This window comes from Ictidomys tridecemlineatus, unplaced genomic scaffold, assembly GCF_052094955.1.
Source record: "Ictidomys tridecemlineatus isolate mIctTri1 unplaced genomic scaffold, mIctTri1.hap1 Scaffold_974, whole genome shotgun sequence".
NCBI lineage: Eukaryota > Metazoa > Chordata > Mammalia > Rodentia > Sciuridae > Ictidomys > Ictidomys tridecemlineatus.
Genome location: NW_027526184.1, coordinates 1 through 23,726, shown reverse-complemented (window position 1 = coordinate 23,726; position 23,726 = coordinate 1). Strand labels below are relative to the sequence as shown.

The following is a 23,726-nucleotide window of genomic DNA, read 5'->3' as shown; positions in this document are numbered from 1 at the left end:
ATGATATAAATCTTTCAAAATCTATTTGCATACCACTTGGGAACTACTCAAAGTTCCCTTTCATTTCAGCCACTGGTACAGAGATAAAACAGAGCTGAGCAGGTTTCAAGCAGCTTTCCACAAACACAGGACAACACTTCATCTCCTCAGAGCTCCCAACATCACACTCCCTGCCTAGGGTCAACCTGCACCTCAGGGTGAAGCTCAGTAGGCCCCAAAGAAAGAGGAGACAATGCCTATGGCTCCACCTTAACCCAGGGGAAAAGGGTGCCTCAGTGCTTCCCCTTTCATCTCAGGCAGGGCAGTCCTGAGCCACATTTGTGAAGTTTCTTAAAGATCTCAATGCTGTCCACAGTGGCTGCCAACAAGATAAAGCTCCTTTGTTTTTAAGTTCTCTCCTGTCCTGTTTTCTTTTCCTTTCCCTCCTGTCTGCTCCGGTTGCATCTTATGTAAAATAAATAAATAACAATAATAAAAAGTCCCCTTCTTCTACACCTTTGTGAAGTTTTGCTCAGGGGAGATACAGACTAAGACAGACGCCTTCTCCAAAATAAGAACATGAAGCACTTCCTAAACATCATTTTTTGTTCACTCATAACAACTTAACCAGTAAGAACACTTTAGAAGAATATTTGGGACCGTTAATCTTTTATGATGATTGCACAATCAATTATCTGCATTAATCTCCAATTCAGCAACCAAGAGTTTTTGCATTCATTATTTCTGATAGCCTATTTTTGCTTATTTTCATTAAATTAATTAAGTGAATATTTTACCTGCTGAGTGAGTAAATTAAGGCTTTTGTGGATTTCTGGGAAGGAGACCAAAGTTACTGAAATGACTTTGAGAAGGAATTTTTGTGGTTTTCTAGCTCACCTATTCTATAGAAAAACTCACTGGGTAATTAAATTGGAAATGGGGAACTTTTTAACCTGACTGCCCCTCCCCCAAAAAAACATGTGTGACCTTTCAATTTCTACTGAGACAAACTTTAAAACTACAAAGAAAAGACTAATTTTGGATCCAATTGCCTGCAGTGCTCATTGAAATCTCAGCCTTGAGATGCGGTTGATCACCAGGACTCAACTTTCTCAACATTATGATTTATTTGGTATTTTAACATGTTGCTTTTTGCATATGCATATTTGTAACTTAGATCCATCATAGGTTTTCATAGAAAGTGCAGTGGGGGTATTGATTTTCCTGATCATCTACCTTTCTAAACTACTGGCTTCTTTCCTATTTTTAAAATAGAAATAATAGCCATATTATAGTCAGTAAAAATTTCCCCCCATATATTCATGGGACATTTCTCATGGGAGAAATAAATGATACTGATTTTTCTCTTTTAAGATCTGTGCTTATCTTTGATATTTGAGGTTCTGTGTGAAAGGCTTAAAAGGATTTCAAGAAAGACTGAATAGAAACAATAATTGAACAATTTACTTCTAGCTTTTTAAATCTTCTATTCTCTGGAGATTCAAAACAATTATTATAAATGTTTGGAAGACTCGAGACCCTCATCTTTAAAATGGAGAAAACAAAAGCGGCTGTCCCCTAAGGTTGTGTAGATTCAATACAATGAGCTGAGGTTCAGTATACAAGGACTTAACAGGTGCTGTCTTTTTCAATATCATCCCAATCATCTCATCATTGCCATAGTCATTTTCAGAATACCCAATGGCAAAGAACAGGAAAACTCTTAAATGTGGATTATTCATTTCCTCCAAGCAACAATCTTATGAGGCAGTGGTGACTCTCTCAAATTTATAGGTGAGGAAACTAAGGAAGTTCAAATAAATCTCCCACTAAATTCCTAAGTAACAGAGCTGTAATGTAAGCCTGTGTCTGGTGTTAGACCAGGACGCAAGAAAAGACCACTGACTCCAATTAAAATCAAATTAAAGCAAGCTTATTATTTCGACCGGCCGGACTGCCTTTTCCTCCCAAAACAGCAGGAACAAGACAGCAGCCCCACCTTTCCTGCAGCCCAGCTTTATAGCCCAGAAAGTTACACAAAAGGGGGGTTACAGATAACAGGACTCTGACAAGCATCACACTAATGGTAGTTTACATTTTTTGCTGGCCCCAACATCAGAATTTATGAAGCCCATTAGAGCCTCAGAGAGGGTCGTTGTCTGGCCAGGGAAGGCCAATATTTATGAGGTGTCACTAAAGTTTCAGAGAGGGATGCTATCTGGTCAGAGAGCCAGGCATGGGTGAGTTCAAGGCACGGGCAGGCATTCCAAGCAGGTTCAGAATTTGCAGTAATTTATAGTAAAGCCAAAATTAGCTTTTCATGGCTTTGTGGTGAGAGGGCTCCCAATTTAATAAAAGATCAGGTTGGGTTTATCACTGGTCAGCAACAAAGCTCATAACTTTCTACTTGATGTGGTTCTGCAAAATGTCAGAAGTCTATGAAACCAAATTCCCCACGGCACACACTTTTTTTTTTTTTTGAAATTCCCATTTCATAAAATCTGATTTTCTATTATTTGAGAATCTTTAATCCAGGGTTACTTCCCAATCAAAGCTTATATTCTGATTATTGTCTGAATTATTGGTATCAATATATGGTTACTTACTTTATATTTCTTTTGTATTCTCTATGTTGAAAATAATAACATAGTCAATATAGAATTACTGGAATAGGGAACGATAGTATATAATTCTATAGGGTATCCTTTAATAAAGTAAAATATATATTTAACACTTTATCTCAATGAGATGGATTATATATTAAATTTCATTCTCATTAAATTTTTCATTTGTTAAAAATGAATAATATAAAGAATGAAAAAATCCTGCGGTATAAAATCGGATGTTTTAAGCACCAATCATTGATGCCTTCTCCCAGTGATATCTTGGATTTACTTATTATGAGGATTTGTGACATCTACAAAATTTCTCTCTCTCTCTCTTTCCCTCTCAACCTCTCTCTCTTTCTTTTTCCCTCTACCTCACTCTCTCTCTCCTTTTGTACTATGTATAATTGTCGAGTTAGTAAATCATGAGAACTGTGTATTCCCAGTCTGTCTGCTCCTTTCATTCCTAGTCCCCTCTTATCTGCTATCTTTATTATAATTTCAGTTGAACCCTTGCAAAAATTACCTGAAGGTGCTTTGAAATCTAGCCAAATCATGAACCACGGTGTCAAAATAAAACAACAACAACAACAGAAAAGCAATTCCTATTAGTCTGGGTGTTTCTGCTTAAAGGCTTGGGTTGCTTATGTGTCTGCATTACAGAAACATGATCTTCAGAGAGCCAAAGGTTAACATTGTATTCAATCATACCTCATTATTCCTATCAGTACTCAATGAACATCTATTTAGTGTCTGATATGTGCACAGCATTATTCTCAGTACTGAGAATAGAATATATAAAAGCCTGCCCTTATGGATCTGATAGTCTATTCACAGATGGAAAAGCAAAGCACAAGAATTGAGAGGATAAGCTAGCTGGTGAGCACCTCCAGAATAGCAGTCCTTTCTACTCACTGGGCAAAACAAAAGGAGATCTGTGGTATGGCATCAAGCCCTAACCTTAAGTCAGAAAATCTGAGTTCTAGACACTGCCCTGCCACTGCTTGTTAAGAACAACAGAGGAAACATGTCGAATCTTTTTGGAATCTAGTATTTATTCACTCATCTGTGAAGGCAGTTGATGCCAATCCTTTTGTTCACTTATCCTACGTAACCGAGCCTGAATTGTTTTAGCTTTGTGTTGAAGACCCCAACTACCTTTCTAGTTTCCCATTTCCAGTTTTCACTCCCTTATGAAGACAAACCTTCCCCTTCCTACCTGGCTAATTCCTACCAGTTCTCTAAGCCTGGCTTCATTAATTTCTTTGGGACATTTTGATTGTTGGCAATTCCCTGCCATCATAGATAACATTGTAAGACACATATCTGGTAAATTTATAATGGTATCTTTTAAAGAAACTTTTAGACGTGGAACTGCTTAAGTGAAATAAGATGACCATGTTGAGGAGGCTGATATAAATTACTAAAATGCTTTCCAAAAAAACTTGATATTCACCAGCATTTTATGAGAATGTTTGTTTTAAAATACCTTGGCTAACCATGAGTGTTATTACTTTAGGTTTTGTTTCAGCCAGTGGTTTGCTAGCACATAGGTCTCTATATCCCTTCTGTATTAGCCAGTTAGGAACACTGTCTTATTCTTTTCTTTTACTTTTTATTGATACATAATATTTTAATATTTGTACATCTTTATGTGGTACAGTGTGGTAATTTAATACATATAGATAATGTGTAATAATCATCTCAGGATATTAACTAGTTTACTCTTGACAATTAGCTTATAAGCGCCCAAAACACTAAATACCCAAAATATAATGTTAGTTGCTCTACCAATTAGTGGGACCCAGGACATTATAACATGCAATTATTTAAATGTATGCTCATATGTTTATGAATAAATGCAATGTTTGACAAAAATTGAGCTCACCTGATAACTTTCCACTATTTTTTCTAATACATGCTTCCAATGTACTGAGATCTCAGAAGATGATAAGACTTTTACACCTACTTCTGTGGGGGCTTCACTGGGAGCTGAAATTTGATGAGAACATTACATTTTAGATACTTACATAAAGAGATTTGAATAAAACTGTTTGCTATATGAATGAATTAGAACTATCACATTTGAAAAATAAATTAGTTTTACTATATCTTCCTTTATTTTTATTATGTTTATTATTACTATGTACACACATTTTCTTACACATGAATGATAATGTAGACATACAATTATTCATGTACTTTTACAAATTATAGAAAGCTTTGTGGATTTCCAGGATACCTTTGAACAAGAAATACATTAATTTGTTTTTATTTCACCCAACTGATATTTTTAAGAAGGCCTCCTTATGTAAATTAAAACTATATTTATCTATTCTACCTTACCAAAAGAACTTCAGTATTTACTATACAAATTATTCATTATAATGAGTTTTCTCCTACTTGTTATTCATAATTAACAATACATAGCAATATAATTAATAAAACTTTCTTCTTTTATGTTCAAGCTAAGAGTTAAAAAAAAAAGAATGTATGATCCTTTGAAACAAGTTGTGACATCCACTGTTTCTTGGGCTCAGGAAAGCTTTTATATGTCTAATCTTACAACTGGGCATCAAGTCAAATATGTATCAAAAAGCCTCTGTTCAGGGACAAAAAGTAATTTACATCCATTATGAAATTTACACAAAGAAACCAGGGAAACATTTAAGCAGGGGTGATCAATTTTTATTGTCTTTCATTAAAAAGGCATAATCCTATTTAATGTTAAAAAATGTTCTGCATATGAACACTGTTGCCTTTCCAAATCAAGGTAAACACGTAGCACTGTGATTGATTTCCTAGAAGTAGAAGATTAACAACTTATGCAAGTTTCAGCACATGCAAGTTTTATGAGACTCATGAAATATTTAGGAAAGAAATATAATTAAACACAAATGGCCATGACTCCATAGATGACAAGCATGGCCTTTTGCCTAGAAGCTTACTTTAGCATCAAATACAGCAGTAAAAAATGATATTGGATGAGAAGATAACTTGTAAAATACTTTTAACTTTCATTTTCTCCAGGAGATGTAGTCATGTTTTTCAAGTTATTAAAACTGAGTCAAGTTATCACATTTCTACTGAATAAGTACAGGAATAGAGAATGTAAGATTTGTCATCAGGACTTTTCCATGGCTTGATTATAAACAAATTATTTCTGCTTTTTATTCTTTCAAGGTATTTAGCTGAGCTAAATGACTCATATGGCTGCCTTTCACATGTGCATTCTTGAATACATATTATATATATTTAGAGTATGCAACATGATGTTATGAGATACTACATATACAATGGAATAACAGAATTGGTAAGATTATTTGAATATATATTACATTTTTTAACAAATATGAAAGCTAATGAGTCTATGACTGAGGATCATATTAGAGAAGTTCAGTTGAATTCTAAGGGACATTTCTGTTTATTTTGAAGTAACAATAATGCAAATTGGATAAACCATTAGATGGAGCCTTTTTTCCTCTAAGAGAGTAGAAGAATACCTCACACAGTTCTAGTTTTCAAAATCTTCCACTTGAGTGTTTGCAAGGGGAAATTGTCTAAGGGTAAATGTGTTAGATCAGAAGTCAATAAAATCTCTATTTGCTTCATTAGTCATTAATTATTTACACAGTGCATATGAGTAAGAAGACATAATGTGGACATTTTATCACTTTTTAACAGGAATATAAATTTAAAAATCTTAGCAGCTTAAATAGGAAATCATAGGAAATAAGGTAACTATGTTAAAAACTGTATGTCATTTACCATAAAAGTCCTCTATAAGCACGATTAATTTAGTTTCTAGAAAAACAGAGAGCCAGTATCAATATTTTTTCCCTAAATGGCCTATAGGACAAAAATTTTCCTTTAAAAGAAAAAAATTTCAACTGATTTTCTGATTCCTCTTTTATATAATCATGTTTAGATACCCACTAATAAAATTTCAGCATGCTATTATAATTAAAAAGAAAACTTACTTGAATGCTGCAGTCACACAAATTTTGTGATATAATTTTGAGCAATTTTATAAGCAATACATATGTTCTAGAGTCTTATGTAGTAGTATGCACAAAGATAAGTTCCAATCCAGTTTTGGAGAATTTTGACAACCACGTTATAATTAAGAGGCAAGGAACAGAAGTCTAGTCAACTACATTGGACTTGATCTAAAGGATGAACAAAAGCATGAGTAACACTCTTGTCATTTACGTGGAGAGACTGGCATTTTATTTTGGCTCAAAATTTGTGAAAGGTGTAGTACTATAGAAGGATCTTCATAAGTAAGACCTGACAGAAAACAAACTGAATGCTAAAGAATTAGATTCCATCTGCCTCACCACATTGGCAAGGCCTCTGTCTTACCGTCTTGTGCTGAATTAATGACTGCTATGAGGCTGTAGGGTCCATCTCCTTTGTTGTTGAAGGCTTTCACTTTGACTTGAAACGCAGTGGAAGGGCTCATGGTTTCATCTTTATGGACATATCGGCCAGTGTCTGGATTAGTAACTGTGATTTTTTCCATTCTTCTCCGTCAAATGGTTTAAATGCCACTATGTAACCAAAATTGTTACCATAGTGGTATTCTCTTGATAAAGGCTAAATAGAGGTTAAAATATTAAATAGGTTTTAGTGATAAAGTTAGCAGTGAGAAAAATCCTGTGAGAATAAATATTCACATAGAAGCATGCTTTCCCTTAAAATGTATTTGCTCATAAGTTAGTACTGGGGGAACATGCCAGAGAAAAATCATGCTCAACATGTGATGACCTCATTGACCAAGAGGCATCCTTGCTATTTCTCAAACATCCCAGGGGCTCCTGCCTTGGACCTTCCCATTTTCAATTTCTCTGCCTGAGATGCAAATAAATTCCTCCCAAGCTTTCTTGAGCCTTCAAGAACACTGATTCTCAGGCCCTATCCTTAGAAACTTGATTTTGAATTTTAGGAGAATTTCTAATTCGAAATTTTTTCACAAAGCTCATTTTATTGGGAAGCAGATATCCACAGGGTTTACAAAAACCATGCCATATGGAAAAGAGTACAATGTCCTGATTTTTATATTTTTATTTTGAGACATTACATTGACAGTAAAACTCGGGAATAAATAATTGGAGACTCAGACAAGCAAAAGGCAGGGTTTTTTCTTTTTCTTTCTTTTTTTCTTTTCCTTTCTTTCATTGTTTCTTTTTTTAAAATCTTGCTTAAAAATCTATTTAAGTGCCAAACATAATATGTGACTACAGAGGACAGAATAAAGTCACCTGAATATGCTCTTACTTAATAAATCAGTCTAATTCATGTAAAGACTAAAACCTGTCTTTTTTCTTGTGGTCCTCAAATCCTTTGGAGCCTAAATTGTGTTCCTCAAATATCTGCAGTACTTAAACATTAAAAATCTGGACCGTATAAATGAATTTATGGAGTGTTACCTGGATAAGTGCCAGATGCCTACTTCAGGTAATTCTGTGCTATCACAGTTTTCCCCACACCCTCCCAATTTCCCTCCCACCTCAAAAATCAACAAATACTATATCTGATATAGAAGTTCTCCTTTGGATAAAGAAAATGTAATAAACTGTTTGGATTACTCAGTAACAGTCCCCTGGATGACTTCTAAGACTCATCTATCATGATGGATTACACTAGTAAGAAACAATCTCCAATTTAAAAAATGGGTTTGGATAGAACGTCTGCAAATTGAATCTTTGGAGTTCAGATTGTCCAGAGAAAAAGTTATAAATTATAACTGGGTTACCAGACCACAATGAATTTAAAATATTTCTGGAATCAGAGAGTTGAATATTTAATAATCTAGGCTACTGCATCCCTTGGTGTTCAGGACCCTTTTTTTTGCATAGGATCTGCCCACCTTAGCCTTTGCAAGCCAGAGAAAGAAAAAGAAGTAATTCACTCTTGTTTGTGGATTGAGAATTCTGCTTTGTTTTGAATTTATTTCAGAAAATAAAATGTGTTTGCAGTTCAGTATAGAAGTACCCTATAATATGTTCAATTCAATCAATACTTACTGCCCATGTTATTGTCAGCTCTCTGTTGCTTCCACCTCCACCTCCCACATCTGAAGGAGCCACATTTGGTGCTGAAACAAACAAACAAACATATGAAACAACAAAAACAGAGACTATGTAATTTTTTTTTCTGATGATAGTGTTCTTATTTACCTCAGAAAACATGATTTTTTTCTTTCACTAGGAAAAACAAGCTGCCTGCATGATCCCACTCAATTATAATAACAATGGCTCACAGTAGCTGTAATAATCTGTTTTACTGCCAAGATAAAAATTGACTCTGTGCCATAGGAAATGTGCTGGTTTCCTTCAGCAAAGGAGAATGAAGCAAACTGGCCTCATCCATCTTTTGTGTGATGTGTCCTTCCATTTAAAATGACTTTTTAAGAATATATATATTCTATTGGAAAATATTTTAGAGCTCTCACTTGAAACCCTACAAATTTCCCACAACTTACTGTTTTGCCAGTTTTATACTTCATTCTACAAAATAAATATTAAGATTCCATACATTTATATTAACATTGGATAATGTTTCCCCAAATATGTGGATATAAGAAAAATGCAATAAATCTAATATTATCTCTTATGCTCTCATTTCCAATTCCTAAGTCTCTTTTGGAAGCTTGCCCCATCAGTGACTCCAATCCTTCTGTTCTGGAACCTCTTACATCATCTTTCAGTCTCAATCTCTGCTGGAGAGTTTTCTCACTGTGCAGTCTCTCCTCTCTTAAGAACTTTCTTGTAATGCTGCTTCCCTCTTAATCCCCAACCCATCACACCCTTTCCTGTCACTGAAGTGTGTGAAAGAACGAACACATGACTGTCTTTTGTATTCATTACATAATCACTTTTTAACAACCCTCAATCTGTTTCCACTTCTTCATATTCCTAAAATCCCTATTTCACAAAATTGATCTTAACTGCCAAGTCCAATGGGTTCCTTTTTTTTTTTTTTTTTTTTTTTTGATTTTCTCATTCCTTGAAATCCCTTCAGGGTAGACACTGTATCTTGTTAGAAGTGTAGACATGGCCTCTAACTGGAGATGTGCAGATGAATGATGCTTTGTCTGTTTTGAGCATGCCCCAGCTACTGGCTGCCTAGGAAGAGGTCTGGGTTTCCATAAGCTGTGTACATTCCCCATGCAAATGTGTTGGCTCAGTGGGAGATATTATTCCCAAATTGGTTAACCCTTCCAAGAGATGAACTGTCATTTCTTCTCAATTCCCTTCCCAAGGTGACATGGTCATATCTTCCTCAGAATCGTCTTAGCAAGGTAACATTTACTGAAGTACAGAACCTAACAAATAATTATGATTAAAAAAGACAAGCCTCAAAACATCATGTTAGCTATGTAAGTTCTTAGAAGAAATATGTAGATTTATTGCACAGAAACAAAATGCATGCTTTCCCTTATATTTATAAAACTATATGATGATTTCCTTTTCTCATGAAAAAAACCTGAGTGATTTCAATTCATTATTCAACTGTTACCACAGTGAATGTCAGAAGGTAAAATTCAGTGCACAGGGTTGTTAAAAGTGAAGTTGTTTGTAGCTCTTTAAAACACATATTGAAGACTAGGATATTAAAATAACTCTGGAAACACTTCTAACTCCATAACTCATGTTCTGAAGTTAAAATTCCACATGCTATAGAAAAACAAAAAAGGTTATTGTCTAATAATCAATGAGTAAAGGTTTTTTTTGCAAATAATTGCAAAAATACCTCTAAAATAATAAACTATACCACAATTCGTTGAATCAAACACTGCCTTCCTTGGGACAAGTATATTAGTTAGGATGTTACATTATAATTTATAATGTAATTAATGCATTTCATTATAATCATTTTTAACCTTATGATAAGAACAGAGCGAAAGATAGAGTGTGTTTACATTGCCACTTTATGTTTAAGTGCTTTTTAACATGCTTCAAACAAATAATTCAGAATTGATTTGCTCCTCAAATATTGCCTGTTGGGCTCATGTTGCTGAAAACAAGACAATGAAGAAAAGCACAGAAGTAAAAGTAATAAAAAGTAGCTTTGTTTTGATATCTTACTTAGATTATTGACTTAATTTCCCCCATGTTGCCTTAAATATTCACCAGTAGCCTTAGCAGATTTGGGGAATTTTTCACAGATGCAGTTAGCACATAGCCTACTCATCTAACTTGAATCTGAGAACAGAGCAGTTAGATGCTGTTTGGTTTTGTTTTCCTCCTGTTGGCCCTGGTAACACAGGAGGACCTGGCCACATGGTGACTTTTTTAGGCAAGTAAATCACCATAAGCACAAGGAAGTCTGTTTAGCTCCAGGCTTCAGCACACTGAACAGAAAACAAATTGACATTCTTTAAATAATAAATCATTAAAACGAATTTAAGCTAATATTTTTAAAAATGCTAAAATATTAATAATGAATAAGCAATATTTATAATTTTACTATGAAAGGTAAAAACAGTGGGATATTTTAACACATTCTTTTGCCATCATTTCAGTCTAACTGCGATTCCCTTGAGGTTTTTTATAAGAGTGCCTCTGTATTACAGTCACAGGTTTAGAAAACTTAAAAAAGAAAATCAAGTTATTGCCATGATTATCTTTCCTATGAAAAGAAGCTAATACTGCCAATCTCCCTTTTATATTTCAATATAAAACAATTTGTATATAAACATCACTTAAACAATTTGTATATAAATATCATTTTGGGCTTTGATGTTTTATGTAACAGTGTTGAAACTGGCTTGTAACAAAACCAAAATTATGAAAATAGAATATATAAAGATTGGATCTTGACTCAGAATATATTAACTACTTATTTGTTGCTAATTATTTCCTTGACTTGAAAAGTCACTTTTAGACAAAAAATTTAAACATGAATGTAAATTTTCAGCTTAAGTTGCATCAAAAGTCCAATATGATTTAAAACAAATATCTTAGTAAGAGATTTTAAATGGTTCCATAAGTATTATTCTAAGAGATTACAATTTAACACCTAGTTTTATTCTATTTTTATGTCTTTATGTTTAAGCACTTAAATATATAATTCTGAAAAACTCTTTTTTCTATGTTTTTTACATTTTTAAATCTTTTATTGACTTTATTTTTTTAATACACAACAGCAGTGGAATGCATTACAATTCTTATTACCTATATAGAGCACAATTTTTTGTATCTCTCTATATAAGGTATGTTCACACCAATTTATGCCTTTATACATGTACTTTGTTTGTTTTTTTGCATTACAATTCTTAATACACATATACACCACAATTTTTCATATCTCTGTATATAAAGTATGTTGACATCCAATTCAAGTCTTCATACATGTACTTTGTATAATGATGTCCTTCACATTCCACCATCTTTGCTAATCCCCTGCCCCCTCTTTTTTCCTCCCACCCCTCTTCCATATCTAGTGAAAAATAAAATGAAACAAATTGTAGAATATTTGGATATTCAAATAGAAGTAGTTCTTTGTAACTCGTGAGATCCTACATTGATGGTGGAGCAGATTGCTAGCAGTTCTAATGCACCTACTATATTAAATTGATATTCTTTCATTATAGATAAAAATAAAGAAATTTCAAGACAGCTCTCAAAAATATTAATGTTTCAGCATCTTATCAGGCAGAGATCGGAGGTTTGTTTGTTATTATAGGCTTTGTTTTCAAATAGGAAATTATAACAGGAGAGTAGAGTAAGTATATTAATTGCTCAATGCAATGATCCTATAAGAAAAGTCAGTTGTAGATAGTGGTTAGATAGGCAAAAAAGAATGCTATAAATTGAAATAATTATATGCAGAATAAAATTCATAAGTAAAATCCAAACCAGTAATGGATTATTTCTTTAAATAAAGTAAAATATTTGTTACTTTCTAGTTTACCTTTCTGTGTGTATGAAAACCAAAATCATCTAATACAGATGTTAAGCTTGTTTTCAAACAAAACAAAATATATTTGGTAGTAGATACTTCTAAATCATAATATGTAAATCCCACTGTTGCTTTGATCACACCTTCCTTTCACCATCTGCTATTAATGACTGGTAGTTAGTACTGCCAGCTTATCCTCCTTATTTCTCCATTTTTTCTTATACAAATAATTTTGAGTAACTATGGACAATATGCTGTGTTAAGCACTAAAGATAACAATATAAATACAATTTGCTTCAAGTCCCGAAGATGTTCTTTATGATGGTAGAGGTTAAGTGCACACTACTAGTTTTAATTCATTGTGTTAATTGTCCAAAATTTATAAAAGTGCTGAATGAATAAAATGATCCGTGTTTAACAACAGACTTATCTACAACTTTTGAATTATTTTTACTTATCTCACCTAATTGGACACTCACACAACACTTTAAAGTACAAAAAAGGCAAATGAATCCCAAAGAAGCTAATTGTCCAGGTTATACTACTCACAAGTAGAGAAGCTGCCAACTTTAATTTGGGTCTCCTGATGGCTTAAAAATCAATCTATATTCTTTGATTCTTTTAAAATGATTTATCTACTTAATTATTAATGACAACTTACTCTCACATAGTAGTTTCTTACTAGCTATAAAATATGTTCTTAGTGGCATTCCTGTCTTTTATTAAATAAGGAAAAGAAGAAAAAAACAACAGAAAGAAAAAAAGAAATGGAAAAATCTAAATGAAAGAAATACTAGCTTTGTTGGACATGAAATTCAGACTTAATACATAACATGAAAGTGTTTATTCTGGTTTTGTTATTTTTCCTCTTTTCCTCTTCAAACTGGCTTGAACTGGCAAATAAACACAAAGCTGTCAAAATAAACCTGATTGCACCATTTGAGGCTATCAATTCACCAACTGCACCTGCAGAGCTATTAGCTGTGGGAATATATCTTACAATGACTCATTATTTCAAAGGATGTTTTTATTATCTCTTTCTTACAGTCAAAATTAAAAGGGCTAAAATGAATTACAAACATGCCTTCTAATTCTTCATTTGGGAGCATCCATTTTATAATACACTTGTCTGAATCCAAAGAATACACTCAACTGTTCTCTGAGATCTTGACATTAAGTAATTGGACAGAACAGGGCATGTGCAGCATTGGATAATGTCACCTCTCTTCAGTTAGCATAATGAGGCACAGATCAACTTTTCCATCAAATGGAAACTAGCCTTTATCCCACATAACATATGCTGGCATCTCTTAGAGTCGTTATAATTGCACATGACAAGACAAATATCTCTCATTTAGAAAGTCTTTTTACTTTTCTGTAAGAATGAAAAATGTAAATGTCCAATTTTATGTATATTCATTTTTAATAAAGTAGATGAAAGGAAAAACAAAAAAGAGAAATTCTGTTGAATTTTATTTTGTGAATACATAAAATCATTCTTTTAAGATGATAAAAAATTCTATGAAATAATATGATCTGTTATGCTTTTAAAAATGGAAATATGTTACCAAGTGAGATGATCAATTACAAAGTAGACAGGAGACCATATTTTTATAAGCATATTAAATTTTAAAATTAACATTAATAGCATAGTAAATATGTATTGAGCAAATATTATGTACCACAATGCTGCTATCCTGTGTTTTTAAATCATAAAAGTAATCCCATAAGACAATTGATTCCCATATAAAGATGAGACTGTGTGGCTCCAAGAGATTAAGTAATGTGTTCCAGATCCTAGAGCTTCCAAATGATGATGCTATGATTCCATAGAGGATCAATGGCTTGGAACTTCAGTACTGTGCACTGTCTTCAGATAGAATTTAGGAGCAAAACATTTAGAATTTGGAAGAATTGGATTCGAATTCCAACTCTGCCTCCCATTAGCTGGGTACAATCTTCCTCATGTCAGACCAGGAATAATCATAATTTTGTAAAGCTGTCATGAAAATTAAGAGAAGCAATATAAGCAGAGACTGGGTAGGATGGTGTAAGTCTGTAATCCCAGCAGCTGAGAAGGCTGAGGCAGGAAGATCCTGAGTTCAAAGCCAGCCTCAGCAAAAAAGTGAGGCACTAAGCAACTTAGTGAGACCCTGTCTCTAAATAAAATACAAAATAAGGCTGGGGATGTGGCTCAGTGGTTGAGTGCCCCTGAGTTCAATCAGCATATTAAAAAAACAAAAGAACAAAAAAATATATATATATTTAAGCAGAGAGTGAAGCATTATATCTGATAACCTATGTCCCATATGTGAATGGTGGCAACCTAAAAGTTGACTAATCAAAATTCCTAAAGCATTTTCTGATGATAGATTAATAAATGTGTTATAGGTTACAGGATTTAGTTTTTCACAATGTAAATGAATCATCCCCTGTGACTACAGGGCTTCACCTTGTTCTGAGATTAAGACCTTTATCATTTCATAGTTGTGTTTGCTCTTCTGCCTATGATGTCATTTAAAATAATTTATTTTCTAAGCACACTAGACAGAAAGTTAAATCCTTAATAAAATACCATTTGAGTAAAAATAAAGTAAGAGATGATGCCAAAAATAAGTTGGTTGCCACAATTTGGGGTTTGATATTACTTTGAAACATTTTTTCCCCTAGAATTTAAGAAGAAGAAAACATTGAAGTAGAAAATTCTTCAGAGGTACATACCACTAGTATTAAGCAAGGGACTTCTAGGCATTATATTAAATACAAACTATATTCATAGACCCAGATATGAAACAATTAAATTGAATCTGAGACATTGGTATTTTTATTGTTGCTCTTAAAAATATTTAATTTCATTACTTCTACTTGGGAATTTAAAAATAAGCCTAAGACAAATCCTATGGCAATCATGTCCAGATGATGAACTTATGTAACAAATCCTTCTCTGATAAAAATATTAAAGTTATTGTTTTTAATAAAATTTGTAAAAAGAGGGAGGTCTACTTCTATTCTCAGTGCCAAAGGAAAGCATCCTCCTGTCTGTGAACCATTTTTACTTCAAGAAACAGTGTGCAGATAAGACTTGGTTTATATGACATTAATCAAGAGATTGCAGAAAATTAATAAAATTCAATGAGATTTTTGTTTAAAAAGGTTTGTATTTGAGGTAGGTATGTTACAGTGTTGTAACTGAAATGCTTGCTTAGACCAATTTAATCATTCTGTATTTTTCTCCAACTTTATTTTGAAAATGAAAATGCTTGTTAAATCAGATCAAGTGCATGATCTCTCAGTGTAAAATTATGTGGTCAAAACCACTGGTTCAGTCATGCCCCATTTTCCTTTCTTTGTATTTTTCAAGAAAGAACAACTGTGTTCAGCCTGCCAAACAGTAGCCTCCATTGCAAACATAGGTGACTCTAGGGAATAATAATAATAAAAATAAACACAGGGGTGCTGGCTCTGTACAACTGTGCTTCAGACAGCTTTGGCTTAGATGACTTCTATATCCTAAGAGATTTCTATGAGGTAGAGAAGAGGGAACACTTTTTGTTTCCTAGGTGAACACACTAAAACAAATAAAAATAATACTTAGGACATCTCTAACATCTTAGTTAAGGATTAAATAAATTCAAACTTCTAATGCAATTCTAATACAGCTTCACATAAGCAAATAAATTTTTAGGATCCTGCTTGAGATATTGCTTTTATCAGAAAAGCTCAATATATCAGTGGAATCAGACAGATCTGAATTTGAAGTAGGTGTATTAACTTAGGCAAACTACCCAGTGTCCCCGAGTCTACTGCTTATTAACAATCATAAGGACTGTTCTCCTATATGGAAATATTATCATGAGGTTAAATGAAATTTAGGTGAAAATACTCCCCACAGACCATATATCTTAATCCTATTTTCTTCACTTAAGGGTCATCGTTTTCATCAGATAAATTTGATGAAATTATATAAAACTGTGAAAGACAGCTTATTGATGGTTATCTCTGGGAATCAGTTTGTTTTAAAAACTAAAGACATTAGAAATAGAAGTTCAGAAATTATACCATGTAACTGAGATAGCCAGAAACATGGATAAGTGGTATTAAGAGAACACAGCAGGATTATATGATTATATTCTAGTCTGTTATCTGCTTAAAATCTTTTCCCCAACAGCACGCCTGTAATCCCAGAGACTCGGGAAACTGAGGCAGGAGGCTCTTGAGTTCAAAACCAGCCTCAGCAAAAGCAAGGCGCTAAGCAACTCAGTGAGATCCTGTCTCTAAATAAAATACAAAATTGGACTGGGGATGTGGCTCAGTGGTCAAGTGTCTTCTAGTTGATCCGTGGTACCCACTCCCCCTCAAAAACCCCAACTTTTTCCCAAAATAAAGTGCTGAAGTTTAGCAGAGTATAGTCAAAATAAAAATAAAGGAACTCAGAGAGCTTACAAAAACAAAATCCTTTTGATATACAGGAATGATAAATGAAGAGCTATCATTAGAATCAAAATTACAGTTTGCTTAGAAATTCAGGGTGTGGGGAGAAGGGAGGGGGCATGCAGGTAAGAAAGATGGTGGAATGGGATGAACATCATTACCCTAAATACATGTATGAAAACAAGAATGGTGTTACTCTGCTTTGTGTACAACCAGAGACAATGAAAAATTGTGCTCAATATGTGTACTATGAATTGAAATGCATTCTGCTGTCATGTATAACAAATTTGAAGAAAGAAATAAGTTATTTAATTAATTAATTCAGGGGGAAAGGGGAAAAGAGTGCTTCTTTCAGTAAAAGCTACTTAAATGGAGTTGGTAATTAGCATAAAAATGCCAACCTGAATTTGAAGAACAGCCAAAGTTGAACTATGATAAAAGAGAACTTGAGTTATACCTAATGTTAAAAGAACACATCCTGGCTATGTCTTGGGGATGCTATGACTCCCCATGTGGCACTGATCTGAGAAGTCCTCAGTAAATTCTCTCCATGCCCTGCTCTCTCTCTGCCCACACCCTCCATCTGCAAGGACATTCAATTATAAATGCCTCAGAAGTGAAAAAAAAATCACTAACCTTCTATATTAAATTCTAAATTAAATCCTGGAACCTGTTTAATCCAGAATCTGCCTGGTTAAAATTCAGAATGTACATTACAGTCTATCTTCTAAATGCCAACTTCATTTACATAGTGTCTGGTAGACTGTGCAGTGGTTTCCATTTACTTCTTTCCTAAATTAATTATGCAACAATATTCAAAACTTAATATTTCCTGTTTTTGAGTTTTGGCCGGCCACCTTGATATAGAATACACACATGTGTGAAATACATACACACATACATGTTTTGATGAATCTCTTACCTTAGAGCATTATTTATTTCCAAATACTTTCCTCTACTTATTAGACTGAGATCACATTTATAAACATTTTGGAATTTAGTTTCTTGTACATACCTGCGCCATCTGTTTTAATCCTGTTCGATGGTAAACTGGGCTCTCCTATACCCAACGTGTTAGTAGCTATCACTCGAAATTCATACTCCATCCATGGGATTAGGTCCACTGCTCTTGCTGCCTCCATATTTCCTTCAATAATTGGGGGATCTAAATAAAATAAATATTGAATGGAGATTATTAGTTGCCTAAATTGTTATTTGTATCACTCTTCATTTTCATTTCATTTTCTTGAAGAGAATGTACATATTATGTGGAATTAAAATAAAAATGATAACTAGGAATGTGAAGTTCAAGTAAGAGAAGAAGTTATTATAAATAATGCACTAGAAAAAGACATGCAACATAAGAAGTTTGAGGTAGGGCACCGAATTCTGTATTTCTCAGGAAGGCTCAGGTCATGCTGATGCTGCTGGTCCAGGAACTATAGCTTGAGGAACAAGAAGCAGTGTTCTTGAGGTGAAACCTAGAAAGATTTCCAGAGGCAAAGGTAAAACTAGCACAAAAAGTTTATGCGCTGCCACAGGTGTAGTCTACACATAGCAAAAGATTTATTAATAGGGTAAAAAAGGATAATGATTATGACCTTTTTTTTGTTGGTGTTACAGTTGTGTACTTAGATCATCTGGGGCAGTGATAATAAATATTATACTAGTAAAGTACTCAGAATTCATGTTACTAAATACTAATAGGCAATTATAAATTATGAGTAGGATAAGACCTTAGCTTGCTTATTTAATTGAAATATGATAAGATATACAATCAAGATAGGTTCATGCCTTACTTTAAGCTCTCTGAAAATATTTCTACAGGATTTTTATAATTAACTTACACATACATATGCATACAAATGCATATACACTACCTCTTTGGAAATTTTTTTCTTTTGGCTTGTCTTGTGACTCATTATGTTAATATTTAGGGAATTTTCAGCCTGCAATGCAAACTATGAATATGCAGCTTCTTAAGATGTTGTACCCATTACCATAATAAATGCAAAGCATCTTGGTGTTCAGTTTTACTTTTAGAAAAATTCTTCTATAGCTCAGACTGTTTCATTTCTCACTCTGCTGCAAGTTTTGCTATTTATTCTCTTATTTCATTATACATTTGTTCTATAGACTTGACATGATTTTTTAAAGAATTTTTTAATAACTTTCTTTTATTTATTTATTTTTAATGTGGTGCTGAGGATTGCCAGTGCCTCACACGTGCTAGGCGAGTGCTCTACCACTGAGCCACAACCCCAGCCCATAGACTTGACATAAATTTTTGATATTCTGATTAAAAATGTGGCTGTCCCTCTTGTTTTTGTTCTGCTTCTTTATTTCCTATCTATTCCACTCTTCCCTTGCATAACATCAGAATCTGTTTGTTTTATTTGATATACTTAGGTACTTTCTTTTTAGGTAATTAGAAGAGGAAAAGTGAAATTCTGGATTGCAAAGGGCCCTTCATGGAGTAAAGGGGAAATAGAATGAGTTGTTATGACCCTGGGTTGGGCAGTCCTTCATCCTCACTGGATGCATTTCAGTCGTCTTGAGCCCCCTATGGAAAAAGACACTATGAGGCTACAGTGGTTTACATCATATCCCTGACAAAAAAAAAAAAAAAAAGATAAGTCCCTGTCTAAATCTCAATTACCTGAACCTGTGCATGCTACCTTACTGGAAAGAAGGTCTTGGCAAACCCTTTTCAGTTTAAGTTAAGGCTGTAATTAAGTAAAAGGTATTGGATGAGATCATTCTGGGTTATTTGAATGGGTCCCAATTTAATGATGAGTGTCCTTATAAGAGACACAGAGGAAAAACTCTTAAAGAGCTGAAGGCAGTATGACCATAAGTATTGAAGTGATGCAGTCATATGGCAAGAAACACTTGGAGCCATCAGAAACCAAAGAGACAGGGAATAAATTGTTCCCTGGGGCCTTTGGAGGGGGCGCAGCCCAGCCAAAACTCCAGCCAACATAATCCCCTATATTCTAGACTTTTGAAAGTTGCCTGAGTGAGTCCTGATATTTCCTTAAGGATTCAATTGGAAATGTTAGGATCCTTCATCTCAATCTAAAACCCAAATATTTGAAACTACCTGGAAACAACTTCCCACTCAGCATAGACTGTAACATAGTATTCCAAGTATGACCTGAGCATCTTGTAGAAATCTGGAAATGATACCAAAGTGTTCATTCTCTTAAAAAAAAAAACTGAGAGTAATAGTTATAGTAGATTGTTTTCAAAATCCACATTTTCCTTCTCTTTTTTCCTAATATCATTATTCTAAATTAAAATTTAATCTTTGAACTGGTAAGAGCTGATAACTTGAAAAATGTTTATTGGATATTCAAAATAATTACCTTTATAAACTTATTTCATCCTATACTTTAATTTTTATTGAACACTAGCATAACTTTAAAAATCCATGATTTTTATTTACAGATGTTTGCCAAAAGTATATTTTTTATTTCTACTGAGGGTATAGTCACTAGAAATCTTCATTTGTACACTAAAGTAAGTAAAACAGATAGTCTACAAAGGCACTTAGAGTTGAGTTTGTGAAGAAATACAATGGAATAAATCTCATCTTTGGTAGAGCACGGAGGAAAGGAGGTCATCATCACAGATGTCAGAGCAATGACCAGCAATCCAGCCTAAAGCTCCAGAGGGACAACCATGAACCAAGTGAAAGAAAGGAAACATTTCAAGCTACCACCCCAGCCCCTGTCCTTTCTTCTCTTCAAGAGGTAGTGGCTGATAATTTTCCAAAGTTGAAATGTCAATCCAAGGACACAAGAAGCCAGCAAACCCCATTCAGGATACATCTTGCCAAGCTAAAAAGAAAATTTGTAGAGAAATATGGACAGAATTCACAGAAAATGGACATATTAAGTATAGAGAAAGAAGCTAATCAACAGCTAATTTCATTAAAAAACAGTGCAGGTCAAAGACAATGGAACAATATTCTTAAAGTTCTCAAAGAAAATAAAATAACTCAGAATTTATATTGAACAAAAACACCACTTAAATATAAAACAACAACAAAAAAGACTGTTTCTAATGGAAAAAATGCTGAAGGTCTTTGACTCCAGTAACCTGAAATATGTGTTCTAAGAAGTTCTATATTTATGGAATTGTACCAGAAAAAAAAAATCCAGTTTTACAAAAAGGAATGAAAATTCAGAAATAAATATATATATAAACATAAAGGGATTTTTAAAACATCTTTCAGAAAACTAATAGGAAAGTGCTTTCTCAGCCTGATAGAAAACATCTAAGATAGCATGTTCTGAGCATTGAAAAGAAAAAAAATATGAACCAAGAATATTATATGACCAATATGATTCTACAATATGTATACTCAGAAAAATGAGAAATTCTATCCCATCTATGTATGATATCTCAACAAATATAAGTGCATTCTACTGTCATGTATAAATAATTAAAACAAATACAAACTTAATTAAAAAAATAAATAAAATGAACTTGCACAGCCCAACAAAAGAGAGTCTATAAACAGAATAATTTATATATATATATATATATATATATATAATATATATATATATATATATATATATATATATATAATATATAACTTATATATTATTTATATATAAATTCTGTTAATTTAAAGGTATGTAAAAATAGCAGGACACGGTTTTGGGATAAGTGGTTTTCCACTGAGACCCCTACTATATTCTCAGGAATAAACACCAAACAGTTTAAAGACGGGGAAACCATCTGTAAACATAGTTGCCGGGAAGATAAGAGCCACATTTTTGCCCTTTGAAGATGAGGAAGAACTTCCCAAGCAAGAAATAAAGCTGGATGCTCTGACAGAGACAGGCAAGGGGTCACCAAATTATTCTGTTTCTCCTAGGCACGCTTGCTCCTCCCTTTATCTGGATGGGAAGATGTGGGTGAGTTCTGGTTGGTGGAAAGTAATGATGTGGCCATTTATAGTCTGGTTTCTGCTGACTTCTGAGCAGAACCAACCATTTGGTTTCCCATTCTCCTTCTGAAGTGAAGGCTTGTGGGACAACAGAGATGCTAATGGAGGGACTTCAGACCCCGCATCACTGCCGGGAGAGAACAGCCAAACAGAGTGATGAAGGAGTGACATCTGCCCCAGAAATGAAAAAGACTATGTGTGTGTGAGATGGAAGCTTGCATATAAACCCACCGTCAGCACTAATCATAGATATCATAAGGGAAAGATGGTCAGACTTAGCCACAAGAGAATTTAAAAGTATGTATAGTAAAAATAGATGATAAGTAAAGTTCAAAGACAAACGACTGATTGGTAGGAACTATTTGCAATTTATTGAAAACATGAAATGCTGGTAAACAGAAAGTGCTGCTATAAATAAATAATGAAAGGTAAAACAGTTCAATTGAAAAAAAAATAAGTGAAGGATAAGAGAACTATATCAACAGAAGAAAATGTCAAGGACAAACATGAAAAGTTGCCCTTTAATTTGCAGCTAAAACCAAAACCTACCAGTATTTCTTCATTTAATTTTTAGATTATATTCAATATATATTTGGGGAACAAGGCATCCATAGGTTGTTTGTTTTTTTCTAAATTATTTTGGCAACATAAGGTAAAATATACTGTCCTTGAATTTATTTCAGCATAAGATGAAATAAATTTTGGAATACAACGTCTTGACTTAAAATAATCAATTATAAGCAAAATCAGAGTTCATTGACCTGTATTATATAAAATATCTACATAAAATATCATACACTATTATTTGTGTAGAATGGTTCCAATCATGTAACTGTTTCCCCAAATGTCTTTGGTTGAGTATGTACGTAATGTGCATGGACAGAAGCACAAAGAATGTGTGGGGATGTCCCCTGAGTAGGGACAGTAGGGGGCAGGACTGGGGGGAGGGAGTGTAGCAGAGTCTGTACACTCTGGATTGCTTGAATCTTGCTACAAGAATCAGATGATGTATCACTTATAAAATAAAAAAAAAAAGAAAAGAAAAATTCTATCAGCACTGAAATATTCACGGGAATGAAAAATGAGCAAGGAAGAGAACTGGTATTAAAATGGTAATGAAAGCCTTGTAGGGACATAGAAAAAGCTGTGTAGTGATATGATTTGAAAAACATTGAAATTACAGATACATTGTGATGGTTGGAAGGAAAATACAAGTTTCTCTAGGGGAAAAAATCTAGGTGGATATTGGGGGGTGTCGACTGAGTTTTTAAGTAGATTTTTAAAATTTTATTTGGGTACAGTCATGCATCACTGAATGCCAGAGACACATTCTGACAAATGTCTTGTAGGTGATTTTGTTGTGCAGTCATCCTGGTGTGTGCTTACACAACCTAAGACGGTTGTGATGTCACCGTGTGGTATGATCTTATGGACCACCATTCTCAGTGTGACCCCTCGTTGACTGAAATGTCAGGTGGCCCATGACTGTTTTAGAATAGAGTTCTACCCCCCTACACCTGGGTTCTTGAAGGAGGGCAGAGGTCTTGTGTTAAGTGTTGAATGTGAGGGACAGTCCTGATTTGCTGCATCTGTCAATTTCTCTGTTATGTAACTATCGACACTAGGGCTCATGTCAAACACCACCTCAATGTCAGCCAGCTCCCTGCCTTCCTGACACATTAAAAATCAGGTCTCACCCAATGATACGAGAGAGCACACTCCTGGAGACCACACAGGGATGCACAGCGCGTCCTTTAGTGAGGTAGAAGAAATTGACACAGGGAAAAGTACTTGTGATGTGAGTGGGTTTTATTAGCAAAATGTCACCAATTCCTTCA

At 33.8% G+C, this 23,726-nt stretch overlaps 1 protein-coding gene across 1 annotated transcript; it reads right to left on the bottom strand.

Moving 5' to 3' along the window:
- Positions 1-4,476: 4,476 nt before the first annotated feature.
- On the bottom strand, positions 4,477-18,078 carry LOC144374963 (contactin-1-like). The gene is made up of 4 exons (XM_078037682.1): positions 17,941-18,078; positions 8,615-8,685; positions 6,951-7,184; positions 4,477-4,577 (listed from the first exon to the last, which is right to left on the bottom strand). Exons 1-3 carry the CDS (start codon positions 18,065-18,067, stop codon positions 7,047-7,049), a joined length of 336 nt encoding a protein of 111 aa, XP_077893808.1. The 5' UTR covers positions 18,068-18,078; the 3' UTR covers positions 4,477-4,577; positions 6,951-7,046.
- Positions 18,079-23,726: the final 5,648 nt, after the last annotated feature.

Excerpts from the sequence above, each read along its gene's own strand:
- LOC144374963 (XM_078037682.1), bottom strand. The coding sequence starts at position 18,067 with ATGGAGGCAGCAAGAGCAGTGGACCTAATCCCATGGATGGAGTATGAA. Across the intron at positions 8,686-17,940 it reads GATTAAAACAGATGGCGCAG|CACCAAATGTGGCTCCTTCA; the intron begins GTATGTACAAGA and ends TGTTTGTTTCAG. Across the intron at positions 7,185-8,614 it reads AGCTGACAATAACATGGGCA|CCTTTATCAAGAGAATACCA; the intron begins GTAAGTATTGAT and ends ACCTCTATTTAG.